This window comes from Callorhinchus milii, unplaced genomic scaffold, assembly GCF_018977255.1.
Source record: "Callorhinchus milii isolate IMCB2004 unplaced genomic scaffold, IMCB_Cmil_1.0 Scaffold10, whole genome shotgun sequence".
NCBI classification, from domain to species: Eukaryota; Metazoa; Chordata; class Chondrichthyes; order Chimaeriformes; family Callorhinchidae; genus Callorhinchus; species Callorhinchus milii.
The window spans coordinates 16,635,996-16,660,548 of NW_024704751.1; the positions used below are offsets into that span (position 1 = coordinate 16,635,996).

At 42.2% G+C, this 24,553-nt stretch overlaps 2 protein-coding genes across 5 annotated transcripts in view; one reads left to right on the plus strand and one right to left on the minus strand.

The window, feature by feature from the left end:
• Window positions 1-1,392: 1,392 nt before the first annotated feature.
• Window positions 1,393-16,286, minus strand: LOC103179578 (synaptotagmin-like protein 1). 4 transcript variants are annotated; one of them, XM_007894947.2, is made up of 15 exons: window positions 16,135-16,286; window positions 14,067-14,593; window positions 13,203-13,348; window positions 12,153-12,339; window positions 11,674-11,731; window positions 11,369-11,414; window positions 11,201-11,259; window positions 10,681-10,785; window positions 10,142-10,308; window positions 9,112-9,214; window positions 8,082-8,243; window positions 5,579-5,657; window positions 4,906-5,005; window positions 4,230-4,435; window positions 1,393-2,849 (listed from the first exon to the last, which is right to left on the minus strand). In XM_007894947.2, exons 2-15 carry the CDS (start codon window positions 14,192-14,194, stop codon window positions 2,710-2,712), a joined length of 1,686 nt encoding a protein of 561 aa, XP_007893138.1. In that variant the 5' UTR covers window positions 14,195-14,593; window positions 16,135-16,286; the 3' UTR covers window positions 1,393-2,709. The 4 variants fall into 4 exon arrangements, with proteins under 4 accessions (XP_007893138.1, XP_007893137.1, XP_007893136.1 ...); XM_007894946.2 differs by lacking the exon at window positions 16,135-16,286 and adding an exon at window positions 15,547-15,947; XM_007894945.2 differs by lacking the exon at window positions 16,135-16,286 and adding an exon at window positions 15,053-15,947.
• A 1,093-nt stretch (window positions 16,287-17,379) lies between these two features.
• Window positions 17,380-24,553, plus strand: part of LOC103179580 (mannosyl-oligosaccharide 1,2-alpha-mannosidase IA) — a 28,376-nt gene continuing 21,202 nt past the window's right edge. Inside the window, 6 exon segments of the mRNA XM_007894949.2 lie at window positions 17,380-17,995; window positions 18,957-19,026; window positions 19,029-19,052; window positions 21,300-21,415; window positions 23,052-23,132; window positions 23,664-23,758. Of these exon segments, the coding sequence (XP_007893140.2) occupies window positions 17,459-17,995; window positions 18,957-19,026; window positions 19,029-19,052; window positions 21,300-21,415; window positions 23,052-23,132; window positions 23,664-23,758 (923 nt within the window). The 5' untranslated portion in view covers window positions 17,380-17,458.

Genomic DNA, 24,553 nt, shown 5'->3' on the forward strand with positions numbered 1-24,553 from the left:
CTGGAGGGATTATTAGGCCCCAGAACCGATCCACCGATCGACCAAAAACTGGGTTCCCATTTATTGCTTCCACTCGTAAACGGGGGCGACCGGAGTAAGGAAACTCGCTGAACGTTTCTCCCCACTCGGCAACCAAACACGGGTCCTCCTGCTCGCGAGGTAAGCGCACTAACTGTTACGCTACGTGACTCCACTATCAATAATTAAAAATATTCAAACCAGAGTTTCTCGCCCATGTGCATTACCTACCAATGGAGTCTAATTCCAGAGAGTATTGGGCACAGGTTGGCACACGCCAATGCTCGGGGACCCCACATTGTGCACTGTGGGGTACCTGTTAAAGAGTTGGCTAAAACCACATCGTTTGCCACTGACAGCACTGTTTGATGTAGTTCCTGCTGCTTGTCCAGCTATGATCAATTGAGCTTTTGTAAGATTATATTTGTGATGCTTATTGTTTAAGGTTTTTTTTTCTATTTAGTCTTTATATACTAGTTAGAACGTAACCAAACACTTAGAATATTTTTAGAATAGCATTCCTTAGATACTAGATAGACCTTGACAGAGTGGTGTGTTTTAAATGACTAACCTAGGGCCCCCGAGAGGGTACATGTGGTAATCAGTGATAACAAAGTTATTTAAGACTCTGGCTGAGGTCTGATTTCATTTCTTCTTGAGAAGACGATCACTCCTCTGAGATAATTGATCATGTCCTTGAGCACAGATGTGAAAACTAGTGGCATCAGAGGGAGAAGTGAACTCATGGACATCTGCTTATCTCAATTCTGTTCTTAGGGACAGGTAGAATCCTCCCAAGAAAAACGGTCTGTCTCTATTTCTCCATATCAGTTCTTCACCCAGAAAAGAGGCTGCTGGAAATCGCTGGTAGTTTACGAAGGCTGGTTATCTCTGTGACAAGGGAAGGCGAGTTAGAAACACATAAAAGATGCAACTTTGGAATAGTTGGAATTACTGTAGGAGGAACAGTTGTGAACAGCTGGTGGTCAGCGAGTTCCCCAATGGAACTGGTTATTATTGGTTTCGTTGAATCTTACTGCTTTAATGTAACTTAACAATATAATAATTTTGTGTTAAAGCATTAATCTTTGTACATGATATTAAAAGATCTGTAATTTACACCACCTGAATTGGGTAAAGTCTCTTTCTGGGGAACCTTACACTTTGGTTCCAGAGTTAAGAAAAGTTAATGTCGATTCCGACATTCTGTTCCAAGAACATCACCATCCTAAAGCCAGCTCAGGCCCAAAGAGAACCCACTTGACACAACGTAGAAACCCATCACCATGTTTTAGAGTATCCGAACCAGACAGTTTTATATTAATAAAAGAGATACATACTGAACAACCAATGTAATAACTACAGACAAATTACTCACAGAACAAAGACCACTTTAGTTTCGCAAAGATGGCATATTAGTACATTAACAAACATTTATTACATGAAATGTTCAGGCTTTTGGTCGGCAGAATTGCTAAATTTTACAGAACAGAAAAAAAGCCATCACGCCTGCACTGTTGTTTTCCCTTGAGTTACCTTATCCCAGTCTCTTGCTTGTTCCCCACCCCCTTTAATATTCCTCTTTTTCAAGCATCTAATTTTATTTTAAAACATTTGCTGGAATCTGCTTGAACTGCAGTTTGCAGCAGAAATTTCCAAGTTCAACCTGTAACAAATTGTTTAATATATACAGTACTTATAACAATAATCCTTGCTTTGGTTTAGCACCTTATCACGTAGAAAGGACATCTCCGAGGGCTTCATATGATTTACTACTTTGAGCTGCTGGTTCAGCCTCAAGACTTGGCTAAATCCTGCATGAGCACAATTAATCTTTTTACCATTATCACCCTCCACGATACATGTGCCGTCAGTGTGTGGATACACAACATTGCACGATATGGACTGAGCAAGATCTTGTTCTACATTATTTTTGTTTTTGTATTCTATGTCTCTTGAAATAAAACCAAGGATTCTGTTTTTTATGGCTTTATGGCTGTATAGCCACCTTCAATGACTTTGTGTATCTGTCATCAAGGTTCCTCTGTTCCTCCACTCTATCTAAAACTTTAACCTATTCTTAGTACCAAAAAGTACCACGGATTGTTCATGTTTCAAGTTTCAAGTTATCAGGTTAAATTTTAACCCAAATCTTCCTTCACTGTACAGTATTGATATTACGTTCACTCAGCAGTGCAAGATTTTACAAGATAGAATTTATTAAGTACTTTCTGCCTATTTGGTTCGATCTGGCTTCACCGTGTGCTACATGCAGACATTATGTCCTCACTGTATCTCCCAGTGGTGGACAGTGGATATCCTGATGATTGTGAAGCAAACCTATTTTTACTCTACACCCTTTAATGTTGAGCATCAAGATGTGGTTCCAAGTACAAAATCTGTATCTGCTTTGAAAGCAGTCATTGCATCTCCAACTAATATTGCTCTTTCTGAAGGCTGTTTGCAAATACCCATTATTATAATCACTCCCAGGTCTAACAAGGGAGCTACGTTTTCTCAAACCACTGTAGTATTTCGTCCCTTCCCCTCCCATCAATTGTTTTCCTGAAAGCATTCCACAATCTCATTACTTAATAGGAACATTCTTTCGCTGAGAAGTTACTTCTGCACCAATTAATTTAAATTCGCTAATTAAATTTCTGCGTGAGTGAAACTGATGAACAGTTGCAATTATTTCCCTGGGTCCACATTGGATCTCAATGGAAGAATGGAGTCTACCCATTCCAGGGGTCTGGAGATCATGTTCTGCCAGACCGCAATCTCTTCCTCAGTTGAATCCATCCAAGTGACAGATTTCCCATAGCTCAGGCCTGGAATACAGAAAGATTTTGTGTGAACAGTGATTTCCATCAGTCATGCAGTAAGCTGGGAAATGGGTAATAACCCCTTCAAAAAAAATAATTTGGTCACTCAATGCACGACTGTTTGTGGGCACGGCTGTGCGCAATTGGCTGCCGCGTTTCGGACACAAAATATATATAATCAATTCACTTAACAACATATTTTGTGAAGCGCTTTGAGACATCTCGAAGATGTGATAAGGCACTAAGTGAATTGCATCTATTATTATCACAATGACTCCCATTCCAGTTATGCGTCAGTAGCTGTTTCAGCCACTCTGTGTGACCAACAAGGATCAAAGCCTTGGTCCATCCTCAGCAAAAGCTCTAACTGGGGATGGACAGTAACTTGAGGAGCTTTTGCACTTGCTCCATATTTTGAAAGGTCAGGATTATTCCAAGTTGACATTCAAAGAATCATACAACACCGAAGGAGACCTTTCGGCCCATTGTGTCTGTGCTGGATCTTTGAAAAGAGCTATCCAATTCAATCCCATTCCCCCACGCTCTCCCCACAGCCCTGCAAACTTGTCCTCCCCAAATAATTATCTATTTCTCTCTTAAAAGCTGTTATCGAATCGGCTTCCACCACCCTTTCGGGCATTCTAATAGCTGCTTTCGTACCAGACATGAAATTTCGTGCTTTAATTTGCATCTATAATAAGAAAAATACTGCCATATAATAACAGTAATAATAATAATCCTCGCATTTGATATAGTGTCTTTCACGTTGGGAGGACATCTCAAAGCATTTTACGGGATGCTATTTTTAGGTGAACTGACAGCCAATTTCTGTATCGCGTAATGATCTGAATACCCAATTTTCTTTGGGGGATTGTTGGCCAGGACACTGTGAGAAACTCCCTTCTCTTTTTAAATGCTGCCATAGAATTTTTATAGTGTGGGCCCCCTGTACAGCCAGACAAGAGACCATGGGTTAATATCTCATAAAGGATGAGCCTCCAACATTACAGCGCATCCCAGCATTGCCCTAGAGTGCTGGCTGGACTTTGAGCTCCAAACATGGGACTTGAATTTACAATCTTATGGATTAGAGGCTACTGAGCCAGACTGAAACTCAACTGCATTTTGGAAAATTAAATAAATACAGGATTACAACAAAGGGGTGTCCATCCAATGATTTCCCATGTGTACATTTGTACAAGTATAAATGGTTTCATTCAGGACTGATGTAACAGGAATTTGCTCAGGTTAGTATTCTGGAAGCTTGAGATCAAATGGGTAAATCAAACTACACAGTGAATCACTAATTATTCAAATAGGCTCAACATAAATTCTCTCTTTTAAAATCAGATTAAACTAGGTTTGGTGCGCTGATCGTGTTGTTACCTGTTCCCATGCTGAGCCGCACTCCTCCCAACAGCCGAGTAGAGAAAGCATCGTGATCCCATACCGTGAACTCAGCGCAAATCTCTCTCAGGTCCTCGGTCTCAAAACCGTCATACACCATTGTGTGATTATAAACAGGGTGCAAACTTTTCTTAATCACTCTGGTCTTCTGTCGGCTGGACTTACTGGTATCTGGGAGAATGTAACTGACAACGAAGATATGATAAAAATCAGTAATATTTTATAACATACAGGAATCTATAATCCTCCAGGTATTTCACCGTGAGTTGCAAGCAGAGACTGTGGCCTTACTGCATGTTCTAGTGATGGGTGATGGATACACTGACAATTGTGAAGCTAACCTATTTTTATTGCCCACACCACAACTGCCGCCAGTAACAATACCCGAGGTTGATGAGTAATGTTTGTGGGACATTGCTGTGTGCAATTGGCTGCCGCGTTCACCCACAAATATACAGTCAATTCACTTTACAGTGTGTTCTGTGAAGCGCTTTGGGACGTCCTCCGGACGGCTGTATCAAATGCAAGGATTATTATATCATCCACGTTATGAGCTAGGATAGATGTAAACTGTCAGCATTAAATCTATAAGATGTAGACTGCACAGTGAGAAATTAACAGTGAGCATATATATTCGCTCTAAATAAATCCTCACCATTTGGCAAAGGAATTGACACCTTTGGATCGGAGTGGAATGAGATTCCGTGCGTCTCTCAGCCAGATATGAAGTTCCCCCGAGGGTGGCTTTCCCGGATCTAAACCCAGAGTGTCAACATCTTCAGAGAAGAGCATCAAACACTTTCTGCTCAGTGCAACCATACACACTATTCCAAGCAATTAAATACGCTCAAAGAAATCACACAAATTCCCACTTAAAATATTCCCACGTTAGAAAATAATAAAGAACGCAGATTCCTGATCCTGGAGAAAGCAAATAAATACTGTACATTCATGAAAAATTTTGGCCATTTCTTTCATTTTGCCTTCTCGTCCCCTGTTCCTAAACAGTTCCCTCTACTGTCCCTCTCTGTCTACATTCACTTCTCTTCTAAGATAATGTATTGTTGAAAACCTAAACTAATGCCTGAAATCATAAAATGGGAATGTCTACTCTTCTGAGGGTGGTCTTAGATTGAAGTCAAGGTCAGATTAAAGGGGCCTTTACTTTGTATCTAATTTGTTCTCCAAGTGTTCTAGCAGTGCTAATGTACAATAAATGTTTAATTCCTCAATCTAATGAGCACAAAATAAATGAAAGATTTACACAAGACTGAATGGAATGTGTCTAAGGAGTCATTGCAACTGTTGGAAGAGGCGCTGAAATTTACCTTTGGATGCTCTAGGGATGAATTGCAGTGAGAAGGAAAGTTGTCCTCTGTTCTGGATTGTACTTTGTGCAATCGCAATCTGAGCAATTGAGCAGAAGATTAGTACACAATTTAATTGTCAGCCTAACACGTGAAACAACTTTTAACGAGAATGGGACATTTTACTTTTTTGGCGGTCAGCCGAATATCTAACACCTGCAAGCTTACCATGCTTAAAAGTCTCCAAATAATCTAATGAGAGTTCCACATATGTATAGTTTCCCTTTCTATTGTATGGAATCAGCATTCTCTCTCTCTCTACAGAGGGACACAACCTGCTTACCTAATCCTGAAGAAGCTGGCAAGAGTAAAGACTTGGGGAGCCCAGAACATGCAATAAGGCAATAATCAGCCAATGGAGTCACCAATAGAGAGGATAACGATGAAAGGAGATTTTGAAAGAAAAATGATGTGGAATCTATCAGCCAAATAAGTTTTTTTTTGAGAGGGGGAATTAGAAAGATAAAACAATCGCCTCCAGCTAAGAAAGTGATGAAAGGTATTTTAGTAAGAAAGAAAGCTTATAAAAGGTTTGACATTCAGTCAATGAATAGAATAAATAACTTGTGGAGGGAAGAACTGGGTAATCCGCTGAACAGTGCGTTGGAATAATTGAGTTTGGACATGATGAAGGCTTGGACAAGGGCCTTGTCAGTCAGGGGTGACAGTGTTAGAGGAAGCAAATCCTGCGGGTGCGAGGGCAAGCTGAATGAGCGAGAGCCCAGATATAGGGCTTGAAGGATAGTTGGGTGTCAAACAAGACACACTGAGGTTCTGCACCTGTTCATCAGGTTGGGTGAGCATCCTTTTAGGTCAAAGTGATCAGTGCGTGAGGTGAGAAGGCCTTGCAAAATAGTAAGAAGTTTAGAAGGCAGCAAGGAGAAACATCTAGCTAAAAGCAAAAAGGAGAACAGCAAAGCTTTCTTGAAATACTAAGTGTGAGAGGCCACTAAAGGGGTGCTGGGCAGCCAAGAAATGACAAGAGGGTTATGGTATTTGTATGGTAGGATAGGGAAGTTGCTGAAATACAAACCGCTATTTCACAATGTGATTACCAATACAACAGGGGAAGAAATGTGAGAAATAGTTTCAAGTTGAGGGTAGATGAATCAATCTCCTGAGAGTTTATCATCACTTAAGAGAAAGTATCAGAGAAGTTGCAAAGCTCAAGGCAGATGAGTTTCTGACAACTTGTATCTCAGAGTTCTAAAATGAATAGCTAATGTGATTGTGAATCAGCCCCAGACGTCACCGTAGTTGGTGTATATTCCAAAGAATTGGAGAACAGGAAACAACTCCCATCTTTATAAAAGGGTTGGGATAAACTGTCCAGATAAGCCTGTCCAAGAACAACACCAAATTACATTTATAAAGTAGAGACTGATAAACTCATACAGATTGTAGGAAACATGTTGGAATCAATCACTGATAAGGGACAGTATAAGACATTACCTTGATGTGCCCAGGTTAGTCAGAGACAATAGTGTGGATTTAGAAGTAGAAGCCTGTGCTTAAACAGAAAAACTTGACCAAAAACTCAGTCAAAAAGGTCAATAAGGGCTTTAAAAGTGAGGAAGGAGGTGGTGGAGAGTCTCTAAGATTGAAGTTCAAGAGCGAGGGAAGAATAGCTAAAAGCTTGCTCACCAATAAAGGGGTAGATCGGGCAGAGGCCATGTAGCAGGCTAGTTTTAGCTGAGTGGAGAGAACATTTGAGGCGGTTGCAGGGTTTGCAGATTAGGGATGAGGCCATGGAGGGACCTGAATGTGAAAACTAGAATTTTTAAATCAATCTGCTGGGGGATGGGGAGCCTGTGGAGCTCAGAACGATGGGATGAGACATATGAGACATAAGTTGCAGAGTTCTGATGGTCTGCTGTGTCCTTATGGAGGATCTGGCAAGCAAGGCGTTGGGAGGAATTAAGCCTGGACATAAATTAAGATCTGGGCAGCCTGGGAGAGAGGTAATGGCAGAGGCCGACTATGGTACTGACATTAGTGAAAGGTGAGATGCTGGACTTGAAGGAAAGTTGGGGGTAAAACAAGACACCCACACTGGTTCCGTGAGCATCTGTGCAGATGGATGCAATCAGTTCCTGAGGTGAGAAGATCCTAACGAGAGCCAAGCAGGGAGAAAGTTGACATTCTATCAAAGAAATTTTCTGATTATAACCAGCTGAACGACAGATAGGTTTTCAATGTGGACAAAAAGTAAAAGGGGCAGGACAGGTCAAATAAAAACATGAGAAATGCTAGATGAAAGAAAGACCAAGGTCCATCTAGTTCACCTTCCCGGCGATCACATCCACATATGTCCCAAATTACCTATGTAGTATATCCCATAAGTTTCCTAAATGAAAATGTCAGTAAAGATTTTGGTTATAAGTATCAATGATTGACTGTAATGAGGCTTTTAGCCCACATTGTGTGGTCAATTTCAGGCTAATGTTCATAGTAGTCATATTACCCGTGGCTGTAGGCTGAGCGATACAGGGTTGGTGTGGCTCCAATCCCAAGACTCCAATGGAATCTCTACTTCTCCAAGAAAGATATTATGTCTGAAGCTGTCATTGTGCCACACAGAGAGATTCAACGTCCGAGTCTGCAGCTCAGATTTCTCCATCTTGTACTGTGGCAAAAAAAAATCAGGATATCATTCTACAGTGAGTGAATGAAGAGTCATCTTTTCCTGCATTAATGCTGCTACATTACCTCACCAGAAGAAGACAGAAAAAAGAGACTAGAATAAAGTTCAATCAGATTGACAAACACCAAATCTATATTAATTGTTGGGATGTTGTATGTTGTCATCTACGTATTCTACAGAAGTTACATTAGCAGGATGTGTGTACATACAGGATGTGGGTGTAGGCGGAATATTGCATTTAATATAGTGCCTTATCATGTTGTTAAGACTTTTCAAAGCACTTAACCTAATAAACTGCAAAATAAATTGACTGTGTATTTTGTGAGCGAAACCCGGCATCCAATTGCGCAGAGCAGTCCCAGTTGAGTGACCCAAATTTTTTTTTTAAATAATTGTTTTTAGTGTAGCATGCAGAGAATGCAGGGCTCACAGTGGAGGATTGTGTGGGTTATGCAGAGGTGTGAGGGGCACAGAGGGGTTTGATACATTCTTCTCACTGAATTACAAGTTACATCTAGTTGCCTGAGAGCTGATTATGGGAAAATTACTAGGTCATACAAGATTAAGTGCTCCATGCAGGGCTTTGAGACATCCTTTCAAAGTGAAAGGCATGTATAAAATGTGAAATTGTTGTTGGATTTTGTAGAAATTCAGGAATAAGTAAATGATGGATTAGGGATATTAGGTCTTGCAACCACAATCACACAATCTGTGAAGGAAATTAAGATCTTTTCGCTTCAGTGATAATTTATTAATCTGCTCAGAAGTGGATTATCCCCAAATTATTGCAGTACTAACTGTCCCAGTAGGAGGCAGATTCCTCAAGATTTAACAACATTATTACTATTACCTTTAACCAATCATTAAATATCGGATTTAGGGTTTTCTTTTTCACAGAGGTCTTGCGTTTGCTTTCCGAGGTGTTGTCTGGGAGTAAGTAACTCTTCACGTATCTGATATGCAAGAGAAAAGTAAGTAACCTTTATTAGGAAAGGTTTAACAGTTCACTCACTTTGATGTCTGACATGCAGCGTCACATACTCAAGACCTCACTGTAATAATCACTAATCCTTCTCATACCCCAGTGGTTTTGGAAGAGGACACGGATTATTATTATTATAACAATTAACAACAAATCACCTTACAAATAGAATAAACGTTCGTATCAGAGAATACTTAGATAAGTGGGATTGCAGAAGAATGCTTAGGTAGGGAGGGGAGAGACTGTGAAGGCATTTGAAGGTCAGGTTAAGATTAAAAGATTTGCCACTGGTGACCTATGAACCAGTGGGGCTAGCGAGGATGGGAATACTGTATGTGTCGATTCTTTCAAGAACAAATTAGGTAGATTATTGTTAGGAAATGATATCTCCGGATACAGTATATGGTTTAAGACATATGTGCATGCACCTGTCGGGATGGTGAAAGAGTCTTCTTCTGTATAGCAGTTCTTATGTTCTTATGAGTCTGATGTAAGGGAGAATATGGGACTGTAGAGTTTTATTAGAATAAGAGCTTGTGGAAATTAGGGCTAGGGAGGCTATCAAGAAAAGCATTGGAAACATGTATCTTTGAGGTAAAGAGACAAAGGGGGTGAGGTGTTCATAATTACATTTGGCTTACAATAGACATTTTGGTGTTGCATTGCACTAAGCCTGTCTCTCACAGTCAGTTCCCAAATGGCACTAGGGCACTCAAGGAAGCAATGATGAACCATTTGTTCAGTGAAGCAGAATTTGAGAGCGAGTTAGCTCACATCCAGGAGAGGAAGAGAAGCCTGAATACACTTACTCAGTTTTAAGGGAGGAAACGAATAATAAAAATAACCGGTGAAATGAAAGAGAAATATTTTCGGTCACGGGAATAACAAACAAACTTACGGATCAGAACGTTTTTTCTTGGCTTCAGCAAGATCGTAACATCGATCCACTAGAATCTGAAACTCCTGACTGTCATTGTCGTAATGCAGAGAGAATTGAATACTACCTTTGACATCAACACACCCAAAGTCAACATTACTGTATAAGCTCATCATACTGCCACTGAGCTGCAAAACATAAGGCATAGATCACTCACAATGAGGTAGCTTACCCTGTGTCCCCTCCCCCCGAGCAACAGCAATTTATATTTAAATAACACACACACATATATATAAATAAATAATGTACACACATTTGTACAGTACCCCTCATGTTGGATAGCCAGAGTGCTTGACAATGGCTGAGCACAACACTGAGCAGGGGGAGGTGACTGTAGGCATGGGCGAATAAGAAGGTCTTCAAGTGCAACCTGAAGATGGGGAAGGCGGTGGGCAAGATGGAGGGATAGAGGAAGACTTTTCATGCCAGGAGGCCATATTAAAGTGCTCCATACAGCTGACTGGCACCCGAGCTGGTGGAGAGTACCTCTGGGCACTTACATTGGAGGACTGAAGACTGGAGAGTGAGTTGGTTACATCAAGATCCTTGTTTGTCCCCGAGCTTGGCTCTGAACACACGTCATCCTCACTCAACTCGTCCTGAATCTGGAAAAAAAAAACACTTGGTATCGAAATGTCACCAGCAACTCCTACACCCATCGCTCCCTCCCCACCGATACCTTACCACCCTCACAGCTTCATCCCAACCCGGGTCTTACTAGATGTATTCTCACTTTAATATTATAAGAAACCTTCCTCTGTCACATCTCCCTAACATTGTGAGTGCAATGAAACATGCTCAAGACCATGCTTCGTGTACACTAACCAACCTCCCAAATTACCTGTATCAACACTTGAGGACCCCAGCACTGTCCAGTACTTCTCAATCTCTTTTTTTTAAGCTTATATAAAAAAATCAAGCTCTTTGTTATTTGGCAACTGTGATATCTAGATGCTGCTCAGTGCTGAGTATCCCCCGACATGAAAGGCGCTATATCAATACAATTTGTTGTTGTTTTACCTGAATATCTGGCACCAAGCTCTTCTCTCTGCATACCAGATCATCACTGGCCCCTGGAACTGAAGAATAAAACAGACACAGATCAGACCACACAGATAAAAACAAATTCTGTCCAGTCAATTTTTTACACTGGAGTCAGCTCCTATCCCCATCGTGGAAATAATTTACCTGTTATTTCAGCTTCAATATCGTCTCCAAACTCATTTTGGTGGGACTGAGAGGGAAGAACAAGAACATCAGTAAGTGAATACCAGGCCACTAATATGTGATGTTGAATTCTTAAGTGCACAATAATTTGAATCTTTCTAGTTGCAGCATTTGAACTGAGAGGTAAGCTGCTCTGTCAAACATAATACATCCACCTGTGCTGCTACAATACATCACAATAAAATCCTAGAAACACTCTGAGAGGTTTTGACGATGTGATTATGATTATTAACTGGAGAAATTGTCAGCTTAACATTAAAACAAACCTCGGATGTCACCTTTTTTTCTTTTGATGTCGAAAGGTTATCACCATGCTTCTCTACCCTGTAGAATACAAATATAAAGGCACATCACTGAGAGTCCTCCCATTAGACCACCAGCATATCTATTTCCATTATCCTATTACAAGCCCCATCATTGCTCTCATGCTCACAGTGTACAATCAACCCATCAACAACAATTAATATAATAATCCTTACATTTAGTATAAAGCCTTTCACGTCAGGAGGACGTCTCAAAGTACTTCACAGAATAAACAGTAAAGCATGGAGACTAAATAGGCACATATCAGTAAACATAGACAAATATGACGTTCCACAGTGCACAATTAATCCACAATCACACCCAGAGCCATTGAAAATATCACAATCAGATCAACAACAAAAGTCAGCAATAAATGATTTGAATAGTAAGCTCATACTTAGGGCATTTTGGCTTCTCTCCAGTACAGAACGACCATTCTTACCTTTCATTTATTTGTAATTCTTCCCAGTCTGTCCTATCCTTTCCATCTGTGTTATCCTGTTCTGTAATGGCCATTTCGCTGTTGACTGTGATACTCTCAGGAATTTTCTCGCTCAATGGCTTCTGCTGCTCCTGTTCATTTATAATGATTTTCTCATCATTAATAGTCACTTTTTTCTCCCTTTCACCTGTAAAAAAACAAACATTTTACAGAAAATATCACCACCAAATACTAACTGCTTTATATTTGATTCAAGCTCAAACAATCTTCCCTGCACGTCTGTCTGAATAAGCCTTTATATCAGCACCAGAAAGTATACCCACAACGTGCTCCAGATTCACGACAATTTCCATGTAAGATGAGTCCAAAAGGGGCATAACTATAAAGTAGCCAGGAGCAGATCTAAAAGAGTTTTTTTTGATGGTTAGGGTAGTAAAAATGTGAAACGCACTGCTAGAAACTGTGGTTGAAGCAGAAAGCATTAATGACTTAAAAGGAGAATGAATGCACACATGAAGGAGAACGGATTAGAAGGGGTGTAAACTCAAGTGGAGAATAAACACCAAAAGGGACTAGTTGGGCCAAATGGCCTGTTTCTAGGCTGTATGTATATTTGTATTATATATATATGTGTGTGTGTATGTTTCTGTTCTGTGTAGAAGTGTGTGTATGGATGTGTGACTGTATGTATGCACGTGTGACTTGTATATATGCCTGTGTGAGTGCGTATTCCCTTATAATTGTGTGTGTATTCCTGGGGTGACTGTGTTTGCGTGTGTGGTGTGTATATTCCACCAATATTTTGATTAAACTCTGAACAGAAATGTAATATTTATGCTTTGATATTATCTAAAAGCTCTGTGGTGCTGGGTTGTCTTTTCTTATTAGACAAGATAATTACTTTGGAACCAGACAGATGGACTGCAAGCAATGGTCACTTCTGGTCTTGTAATTATCTTTAGTTATGTTTGTCATAAGAATTTGTTTTCAGTATTGTTTAATTGTTTTAGCAGATAAAGGAAAAGACATTCTGACAGATTTCAGACTCACCTTTCTTTTTTCTCTTTCGGATAGAAGCTCTGACAATATCTGATCCAAACTGCTGGTCTTTGTGGCGCTTTGCTCGCACATCCTTGAACCATTCACCTGATGCTATTTTCAGCTGTTCGGGATCCAAAATTGATTGCTGTAACTTTCTGTAGAGTTCAGAACAACAACAGATTAAAATGATCTCCAAATTGGCCTTAAGATGGTTGCTGATCTAATTTAATTTTGACAGAAGCTGGTATACTGTGTCAATGAGGTGAGGCACACAAGATGGATATAGCAACAAATCGTACAAAACCATTACTAACTAAAATCTCTGCACACATTTCTATTGATTATTCATTTGAAGACAGTGTGGCCCTCTTGGCAACAAAACAGGATTCCCTATCAGGAAAGCTCGAGACCTGGTAGCGTAGTTGATGCCTACAGGTGAAAGACCCAGTTGATTGTGATGCTTTGACCAGTAGTAGTATGTCCAATATGTTATTATTCTGCTAGCTTGTTTTTGAAAATGACAAGTATTTTAAAAAAATAAAAGCACAGAATCAGGGTGGATTCACAACCGGAAGCACTGCTTCAAAGCAGCAACCCTCTTTTAGCAGCTATAAAGGTCTAATCTTGTGAATGAAATGAGAAAGATAATAATCTTTGCATTTGATGCAGTGCCTTATGATGTCTTTGAGACATCATAAAGCATTTCACAGAATATATTGTAAAGTGAATTGACTATATAATTTGTGGGTGAAACAGGGAAGCCATTTGCGCACAGCAGTGTCCCACAAAGTCGTGGATTGAGTGACCAATTATTATCTTTTTGAAGGGATTATTACCTCTAGAAAAGCAATCCAAATATAACCATTAGCTGACCTGATTCGGTTCTCTTCCAGTGAGCGCAGCTCAGCATCTCGAGACAGAACTGCGACAATCAAATCCTGCTCCTGCTCCGTTAGAAAACTCAGATCAATCAGATTCTCCACATCAAAGCCCAACTCCATGGCTGGATATCTAGTAGTGGACAGTTCATGAAGAGAGCTCCAGCTTGAGTTTGTGTTGAGGTTTGCTGTAAATTCCACTGTCTTTACAGAAAACTGTCCAGCATTCTGTAGTTGCCTCCCAAGGTTCAAAAGGGTTACAACAAGGTTGCAATGCGCAATGCTACAGCATCTAATACACTTAGTCTCCAAGGCATGAAATCACAAAGATGGGAAATCTCCCTCTGGTTCCACTTATGTGCCTTCCTAATCTTCTGTCTGGGGAAATACTTACCGCAACCAGAGAAAATATTGAGAATCTAAATCCACCTTTTGCTTGGTGGCACCGAGCCAGATTGATAGATTGCAGCCTTGCTTCCTGTGCTCAGTCAGCCAGTTTCAGCTGGGACAACAGTTGAGAAACTGCAATAGAAGACGTGATAAGGCGCTATATCAAATGCAAGGATCATTATTATTATTATTATTGGCCTCTGCAAGTTGAGATAGGGAACAAAAAATAAAAAGGTCAGCACCTGAGAGGAAGCGCGGGTGGGAGCCTGAGCAAAATATCCTCAGTGTTGTCAACACGGGGAGGAATTGCGGGTCATCCAGAACTTGATATCTGACAGGCAGTCTGTCAGAACAGCTGGGGTCCCAGAAGAAACTTTTCCGTCCACAGAGACGGTTTGGAAAGTTTTTTGGTTGGAAATTAAATTTGGAGGCCTAAGACATACTTCGATCTGATCAGACACCAGCATATGCATTAATGGTGGCGTATTTAATATTTGATACAGGAAGTGGCCACAGCTTTGCATCGGGGCTGTTGCAGACTGACACTATTACAGGCAATCCACAACAGGTGATCTTACTTGCAATATTTACCCGTAAAATTCAGACCAGTTGCTCAATTCTTCGAAAAAGGCTCCAGAAGCAGCGTGTTGGATCAGGCCTCCAAAAACATCAATAGTTAGGACTGTGAGAGGTGTCAGTTTAGTAAGTTTGTGTTTGCATCAGCACACACAAGAAATCTCACCACAGAATGCTGAATAAAACAAGGACTGGAATTTTGTCAAGATGGATTGGCTTTTAACTGTTTCTTCACTGATAGCTCCACCTCTGTCAGACATCACCACTGTCAAGCGCTCCGGGACGATACCCCCAGTAAAGGGCTCTGTATAGATGCAAGTTGTTGTTGCAGCTCATGGTCATAAGTGTATAGCAGTGGACCACCAAATAAATGTTTCTTGAGTGAATACCTCTTGATCTTTGGCATGAATCTATGCTGTTTTGTTATTTCTATGATTATTTTGTTGTCCGAACCAAAAAGACCAACCTTGCAAGCTTTCCAGCTGTTTGTCAAGCTAGGACCACCTTACCTGTTATGCACAGACATCAGGTGCCTTGGGTTAGACAGTTCAGCCAGCTCCCATCCCCTAAATCTATGTGCAGCTCATTTCTTTAAGGAGGACCACAACCATTCCTCTGCAAGCCCCAAACTGTAAGCCCCAATCCACAGACCTGACCCGCAGACCCTTTTGCCCATCCCAACTCCTTGGCAGTACCAGACCTAGTGGGCTACTCAGCAATAGTGTCCTCACTTCTGATTGTAAAGAAGAGCTGTTGGTTCCACTAACAGGTCTACCAGCCAATCAGAGGCGAAGATGCCCCAACAAGTTTTACTCAGCCACAGCCCCCACCCCCTCCAAGAATGTTTTCACCTGCCTTCTTAGGGCTTTGGCTTGCAGCGTTAATAGGAGCTGAGCGGATAGAATCTGTCCTCAGTGACTGGTCTGCCCTTCCAAATCCTGCCAATGAGTCAGCCTGGCTTGTGCTGTGATCGGAAGTGCTCTGGAGTACCATGGACCTCCCTGGCTCAGGATCTGGACTACCGAGGTCTGGCTCGATTTGAACATTCTGTTCCAACTGTACCTTACAGCCGAAAGCCTCGTCTATGCATTCATTACCTCCTGCCTCAACTAGTCCAATGCCTCTCCAGCTCCACTATCCGCAGAATCCGGTCAGTCCAGTATTCTGCCATCCACTTCCTCACTCGACCTAAACTCTTGAAACTCCATCACACCAGTTCTTCAAATCCCTTCAGGCCTGGCACCTCCCCGCTTCTCCGACCTGCTTACTCCCCCAACCCTCTCCTGGTCAGCTGACTCCGGCCTCCTGCTCGTCCCTCATCTCCACCATCGGAGGAGGGGCTTTCAGACCCTACGCCCCCGAAACTCTGGAAAACTTCAGAAGCCGATTCGATAACGGCCTTTACGACAGAAGTAGATAATTATTTGGGGAGGACAGGTTCGCAGGGCTGTGGGGAGAGAGCCCCCGGGTGGGGAGTGGGTTTGAAGTGGGGCAGCTACTTTTCAAAGAGCCGGGGACAGACACGATGGGCCGAATGGCCTCCGTCGGTGCTGTACGGTCCTGTGAATCGCTCGGCCTTGCCTCCTCCTCCTCCTCCCCCCCTCATCTTCAGCTCCTGCCTGAAGACCTTCCACTTGGTCCGTGCTTACGGTCACCTTCCCCTCCCGCCCCACCCCGGGATCGGCGTCGTGCTCCGTCAAGCGCTGCGAGAGACTCCCCTCCTCCCCCGCCCGCCCGCCCGCCGCCTGAGGGCTGCTATATAAATGCAACTCGTCGCCGAACACATGTCCGCCCTGGAGCCATTTTTAGCTCCAAAGACGCCCACTGGCACAATCCGGTCTGTCACGCCCGGTTGCCCTGCCGATGCTCCCCAGGTGGCCGAGGCGCCCGAGGGCCAGGCGCGGGCCGCCTGCTGTCCGTTGCTACGGACGTCACCGGGGAGCGGCTCCACCCACCCCCGCGCGCGCGCGCGCGCATGTCGCGGAGGGGGGGCGGAAATTCGCGTCACGGCAGGTGATTGACAGACAGCCATCCGGCGGGCCGACGAACCAACCAGGTGCCGGCAGAGCAGAACGAGGGGGCGGGCCTTCCGGGTGGGTAGGGGGCGGGGCGGGGGGCGGGCGAAGCAGCGCGCGCGCGCGCGCGTGCGTGCTAGGCGTGCGCGCGGGAGCGCGGTTCTCGCGCCCGAACAGCAGCGAGCGGACGGCTCCAGCGGAGCCCCTGCAGCCGGGAGCCCCGCCGACCCACGTCGCCGCCTTCCCGCGCCTCCCAGGATCCGTCCCCGTCAGCGAGCGGCCGCCCCCGGGGAGACGTTACCCTCACGAGTGGATTTCTGAGGGAGTGTTTTTTTTTGGGCGGGAGGAGGAGTGGAGGACTTGGCCTGATGCTCAGCAGCTGAAGCAGGACCGACTCCCAGGGCTAATGATCCGAAAGCTCTGCGCGGGGTCGGGGCTCGGGCTTGGGAACCGCTTCGGGGGCCTCCGCCTCTCGCAGCGTTTCCTTTTCCTGCTGCTGCTCAGCGGGTTCGTCACCGTCTGCTTCGGGGCGATTTTCTTCCTCCCGGACTCGGTTCGGCTGCGACGTTTTTTCTCGCTGGCCACCGAGCTGCAGCGCGCCGACGCGGCCGGGAGCGGGAGCGGGAGCGGGCCAGGAGTTGGTGGAGAAGGAGGAGGAGGACAGGCTCTGGTGTCGCCGCGTCGACCGTCGACGGATGGTCGCGTTCGTCCGATCCACAGACGCCGGAAAGGCCAGGGAGAGCGGGTCGACGAGGAGACGGCGGAGGAACACCTCGGGTTCAGTGAACCTGCATCCGACGTCGGGAATCGTGGTCAGGGCAGGACAGACCTGAATGCCTCCAAAATGGAACCTGTCAGTCGCCCGTCTCGGCCGGCACCAGCAGCCCAGCCAACACCGTCGACGACGAAGGATATTGGGAGCTACCGGGAGAAAGTCAAGGAGGTAAGGAATTTGGTCTTCAAAAGAAAGAAGAAGGAAGACGACGACGTGGGGAAAAGCGCTGCTGTCAACTGCCAGGATTTGTTGTCGTCGTTGTTTGTTTGTTTGTCGTCGTCGTTGTTGTTGTTGTTTGTTTCGTTGCAAATTTAAAGAAGGGCTAAAATTAGGAACGTTTCGGTTGGCGTAATCCATTTTATTTTGGGGGGGAATGCCGCGCTTTCCTGTCACCAAATAGACCGCTCTGAGATGCCGTCCGGAGCGAAGGGCGCTGCGCATGTTGTTGTTGTTGTTGCTGTTGTTGCTGCTGTCGTTAGCGCGTGTTTTGCTCACGATTCAAAAGTATCGTCGAGCGTGAAACTCGCGAACCAGATTTTTCTGACAACTTGCTTTCTGCCATAATCCTGGCATTTGACACAGTGCGTCTTCAAGACGTCTCAAAACGATTCACGGAATATACTGTAAAGTGAATTGACTGTATATGTGAGGGCGAAATGCGGTAGCCAGTTGCGCACAGCAGTGACCCGCAAACAGTCGTGGTTTGAAGTGACCAATTTATTCTTTTTTTCTTGAGGGATTATTATCAGGTGTGTGGAGTAAAGAAACTTACCCAAGGTTTTGCCCGCCGGGATTTAAACCCAGGTCTCTCGCTTGCGAAACGAGTGCTCTAACCACTGAGCTATAAAATATTTTATGTTTAATGTCCAGGGAACTGAGGCATTGGTTTATCATCTCATACGAAGGACGACACCCCCAACAGTGGAGCACTGCATTAGTATCATCTTGGACTATATGAGTTCCCAGTCCTAATATCTTGTCTGCCTGCTCAGGTGGACATTAAATATCCCATGGCACTACTTGAAAACAGAAGGAAATTTCTCCTGATGTGCAAGGTGCTACACCAAATGCAAGAATTATTATATACAGACAGGTTGTACAGTATTTGTCTGCTTTTTCTGCTTTCTAGATGATGAAGTTTGCCTGGGATAACTACAAACAATATGCATGGGGAACTAATGAACTCAAACCAATATCTAAAGTGGCCATACAAGTGGCTTATTTGGTGAGTGATTACTTATTAATTATTTCTTACATAAATTATTTTCATTAGATTTAAGTATATATCACAATAATTTCATCAAAGTAATGCATTAGCTAAACAAGATTGTTGGTTGATGTTGAGTATAGAATTGTTCAAAGTGAAACTTTGCATAAATCTAGCCAAAAGCACTGATTAAGTGATTACATTTGCTGGTATGAGTTTTGTACCTCTATATTCTGAGATCTGCTGGTGCATCTCTACGGTTAATAGAAAATAAGTCAAATAGCCCCAAACCATCTTGAATTCTTGATATAAAATATTTTATGTGCACTCTCCAGCTTAAATGAAGTCAACTCACTCCCTCCTTAAGTTATTATAAGCATTTCAAACATGTGTCTTACACATAATGGCTATGATCAAAGCATCGATTCTTAGCCACATCATGTATTAATCCAGACATCTGTCTTGTTTGGAGTTTCTGTCAAGATTAATGAGACTTCTAGCTTTATTAATTGAATTGAATATACTAAAGCAATAATTTAAAGAACCATTACCATCTTCGCTCTACCGGGTCTGGCCTTCTCCTTGTCCTCCGAGTCCTCCGCTCCACCATTGGCGGCCGTGCCTTCAGCCACTACGCCCCGAGGCTCTGGAACTCCCTTCCCCACTCCCTTCGCCTCGCCCCCTCTCTTCCCAATTTCAGGTCTTGGCTGAAGACCTTTCTTTTTGATCCCGCCTTTGGTCACCTTCCTCCCCCTCCCACTGGCTTGGCCCTGGGACCCGTTACTGTGAAGCGCTCTGAGACGCAGTCTGGTGTGGTTTGGTCCACAATGTTTACTGATTATTGTATTGCTGTAAACTAGTTACAGTTGTCTGATTGATTTATTATCTCTTTTGTTCATCATTTTTATCAAATATACTTTCAAAAGTAAAGTACCAAAATGTTTTGGGGAATATTTGTTGAATAAAGCATTATGTTTATTGTATTCTTTTCTCCTTCCCCCTAATACCGTATTTTTCAGGTAACTTGAATCTTGATCACTAGAGTTTGCAGTTGTAATGCTGAGATCAGAATTCTGAACGCTAACTACAATCTTGATTATGTAATATCTTCTTTGCCACCCCAGTATTTTATAAGATGCATTTTAGAATATGTTGTTCCAGTTAGAAAATGGAAGGTGGGTGTAAAAAGTGCACCTGCCAATGATAGTAAAGGTAATGGTTCTTTAAATTTCTTCTCTTGGACTGTTTTAGGCTACTGCAGGTTGTATGAATGGTATCAAAGAGAAAAGAGATAAGAATGGCATCTAACTAGTCAACCCCCCCCTCTTGGACATTCCTTTTTAAAACTAAAGAGCCCTATCTTATCTAATTAATTTGTATAGCTCACCTCTCTCACAAGGGACAATTTACATTATTCTCCTCTGCACCACTTCTAGGGCCTGTAAGAAAAAGAGGAAGGCCTTCTTGAAATACATGGTATCCCCTGAGCATAAGATTATAGTTAACTGTATCCACCTAGCAATAAGAGCTTGTTTCGTGCCTTCAGAGAGCAGGAAATAAATCGAAGGATTCCACATCATGAATGTTTACATGGTCTGAGATTATAATAGTCAGACCATATATCTTTGCAGCTAAATTTCTTGTCAGAGGTGCACAACTCCTTCCTACATACTCCACTGCATGTTTTGACAGTTTTATTGGAGGTCATCGTGTTCTGTTGACTTGTTTGTGAAGATAGTCTTCTTGTTTACTTTGCTGAACAGACCAAATGGATAGGGATGAGTGTAATGCAAATAAACCAGTTAATATTTAGACAGGTCTATGACGATGTTCCACTTAATGGATATTGGAGCACGGTTCTGTCTCTTAATATAGATGGTAATGTATTCAGCTGGATTAGCAATTCACAATTTGGTTACAAGTACCATGCAATGGGGAGATATCTGATATTATTTGCAGATCACATCGAATTTGGAGAAGTAACAAATAGAATATTGATGAGCACAAATTCAGGAGAATCTGCAGAAGCTGTGTTAACAGATGCAGTTTCATACCGAGAAAAGTAAAGAGTGATGGTCATGTAGAGCAAATAGTGGCTTAAAACAATACAAAAAAATTAATTACATAGTTTAATCCAAAAACACTAATGATGGAATATTCAATAGTTATGTTGATTTAAACCCGCAATCTAGTATTCATAAATTAAATTCTCCATATGAAGATATTTACATCTGGCTAATAAGGTTTCACTATTTCTCTTTACAGGAGGGCTTCAGGGAGCTACAATTGTGGATGCTTTGGATACACTCTTCATTATGGATCTTCAAGATGAGTTCAGAGAAGCCAAAGAGTGGGTGGAAAACAACCTCGCTTTGAATGTGGTAAGCTTGCTGTATTGAAGCAGATTTCAGATAGAAATCTGTTGCGGTATTTATAATAATAAAAAAATAATCTTTGCATTGATATAATACCTTTCATATCGAGAGGACGTCTCAAAGTGGTTCACAGAATTTACTGTAATTTGTAATTACTTTGTATTTTGTAGGCAAATGTTTCTAACTATACCAGCTTCTGTGCAGAATTGTATGCTTCTGTATACAGAACTTAATACAAGTCCACTTTTAGAGCAGTTCTGTACTGGAAGCACAGGGATTCAGTCGGCTCCAAAGCACTGTTCACAGTCCAGAAGTGCTAATTTCTTAGCACATTTCCTTATAACACAGGTCTGATTTTATGCACCCAAACTGCCATGTGTATCCTGCAATAATAATAATAATTCTTGTATTTGATACAAAGCTTTACCACAACGTTGAGACGTCTCAAGGCACTTCATAGGATATGTAGTAAAATGGATTGACTGTATTTTGTTCCACCAATAAGTACCAAATAGCAGCATCATGTTTGCTGCCTGCGTCATAAGTGCTGTGCAGCTGACATCGATGGATCACAGTCTCTAGCACAGAAGAGGGAAGCGGAACAGATGGTTCAGATGTAATTATTTTATGAAGAGAGGTGAATATATGCAATGTGATTCTAAGAGATAGTGGCAGACTGTGTTAACAAATTCAAGAGAAATTGGATATGTGTTTATTGTAGTATATGTTTTTTTGACTGGCCAATGGATCAAAATAATATTTTCCAATTCTGCATATTCCTATGTTTCTAGGGCTACAGTACAGTAACTTACTGAGACAACTGGCTTAGTTTGTAGTATTTGTCCAGGAGTTAGATTGTGAGTTGAAGCCCCATGTTGGGATTTTGAGTTCATAGCCTAGACTCATAGTCCAATGCAATTTGAGGGTGGGCTACATTGTCGGAGGTGCCGTCTTTCTACTTGTTAATGTAGACACTAAAGAGGTAAAATAACATTTAATGGCCTCTTGCTATGTTGGATTTTCTACAATTTCAGTGTTCTTTGTGATTTTATAATAATAGTGGCGTCCTCCAGCGTATTAGTTAGAGTCCTCACCTCCTAAGCAAGAGTATCCAGGTTCAATTCCCAAGCAGAGTTGAAACCGTTGGCTGGTTTCCTTACTCCACACACCTCTGTTTACCTAGCAGTAAGTAGGAACCTGGTTATTAGTTGATCGGCGGATCGCTTTCCAGGAGTAATAGTCCAAAACAATTGGTTACCCATTCCATGACAGTTTGCTGTGGGCTGTTGGCTTTATTTTAACCCTTGCATTTAATATAGTGTTGTTTATATCAAGAGGATGTTTCAAAGTGCTTCATGGGATTTCCTGTAAAGTGTGGTGACTGTGTATTTTGTAGGCGAACAAAGTAGCCAGTTATGTGCACAGCAGTGTCCCATAAACAGCTGAGAAGTGAATCTTATCTGGGTGGGGGATTGTTGGCCAGAGCATCATGAAACCTATTTCTCTTTTTAAATATGCCATAGTTCCAATGTGAGGCATCAGCCATGACCTTCTGACTCCAAAGCGAGCATGTTACCAACTAAGCCAATTTGAGACCTAATTAGTTTCTTCAAAGAGAATAAGTTCCTTTTTCATTTCTCAGAATGGCGAAGTGTCTGTGTTCGAAGTGACGATTCGATTTGTTGGTGGGCTGCTGTCAGCATATTATTTGACAGGCGAAGAGGTGAGACCCATTCACATAACTGATCCATTTCAGTTTCATTACCTGCTGCGTTTTTATAGTATTGAATTTTGAGAGGTAGTAAATTTACTAGATTTTTTTATATAAGAGGGAGCCAGTATTACTAAAGCAACAAACTAACTCTATTTGGGAAATGTTAATAATAAAATGTGGGTCCAGGCGCAGCTAGCAGCAGGTACATTCAGTGAAAATGACTTAGTTATACCACCTATTATTTCTCTGGAAATAGGTAAGCACGGTGTGTCTCTGGGGACAGAGTGCACATTCCACGTGTAGGTGGCACAAAAGGAATTGTTTTCTGGTTTGGATACTCTTAAATGATGTTTCCACATTTGTCAGACACCAGGCTGATCATAAACAATTATGATACAGTTTGAGATTTTTTTTGGTACCCCAACAGGGCTGTACTCTAAAATGCTATCAACATGATCCTGAGGAAGTGAGGAAGAAAAACACTTTGATGCTATTAGATTTAAATCATAAGGGATCAGTTACTATGTTTTTTTTTAATAGTTATTCAAGACTAAAGCAATTGAATTGGGTGAGAAGTTACTGCCAGCATTTAACACCCCTACAGGCATTCCATGGGCCTTAATAAACCTGCGCAGGTAAGAGATTCTCAATAAAGTGGAATTCACTTAGTATGATAATATCTGTCAGGATTACATCATAAAGTTGGCCTGTTCATCTTGGAGGAAAAAAAAGGCAACTGCAACATTGTCCTTGCATGTGATATAGTGCCTTTCACGAATGACAACGAATGAAAGCACTTTACAGGATTCACTATAAACTCTAGTGACTTGTATTTTGTAAGTAAGCAAGCCAGCCAATATCCCCACTGTAGTGTCCCACAGCCATGAATTGAATGACCAATTTTAATTGAGGGGATTGTTGCCCAAGACACCAGGAGAAATTCCCTTTTTTCAAATAGTGCCATGGGATCTTTAATATCTACTTGAACAGGCAGACAAGATTGATTTAACATCTCATTGGAGCACAACACCTCCAACAACACAGTGCACTCCCAGTAGTGTATTGGGAATGTCAATCGAGTGTGAGTTCAAAGTCACAAGATGTGGTTTGAACTCACAATCTTCTGAGGCAAGAGCACTACCACCTGAGACAGGCTGACATTACAGGGCAAGGATAGTTCAGAAAGAATTTAAAATTATGTTGAAATGGAGGGTAAATCATCAACATTTTTTGAAAAAACTACTACTTGGAGGATATTATCAGAGAGGACAAAATAAAATACAATCCGTCATCCAATTGGTTGTGTTTTGGGACTCCGACATGAGGGAAGCAGAGATTCTATATAGCCTCAAGGATTGATAAATAATAAACCTCCACAGGACAGATAAATTGAACCCCAGGATTCTTAAGAGAGGCAAATCCACGCTCCC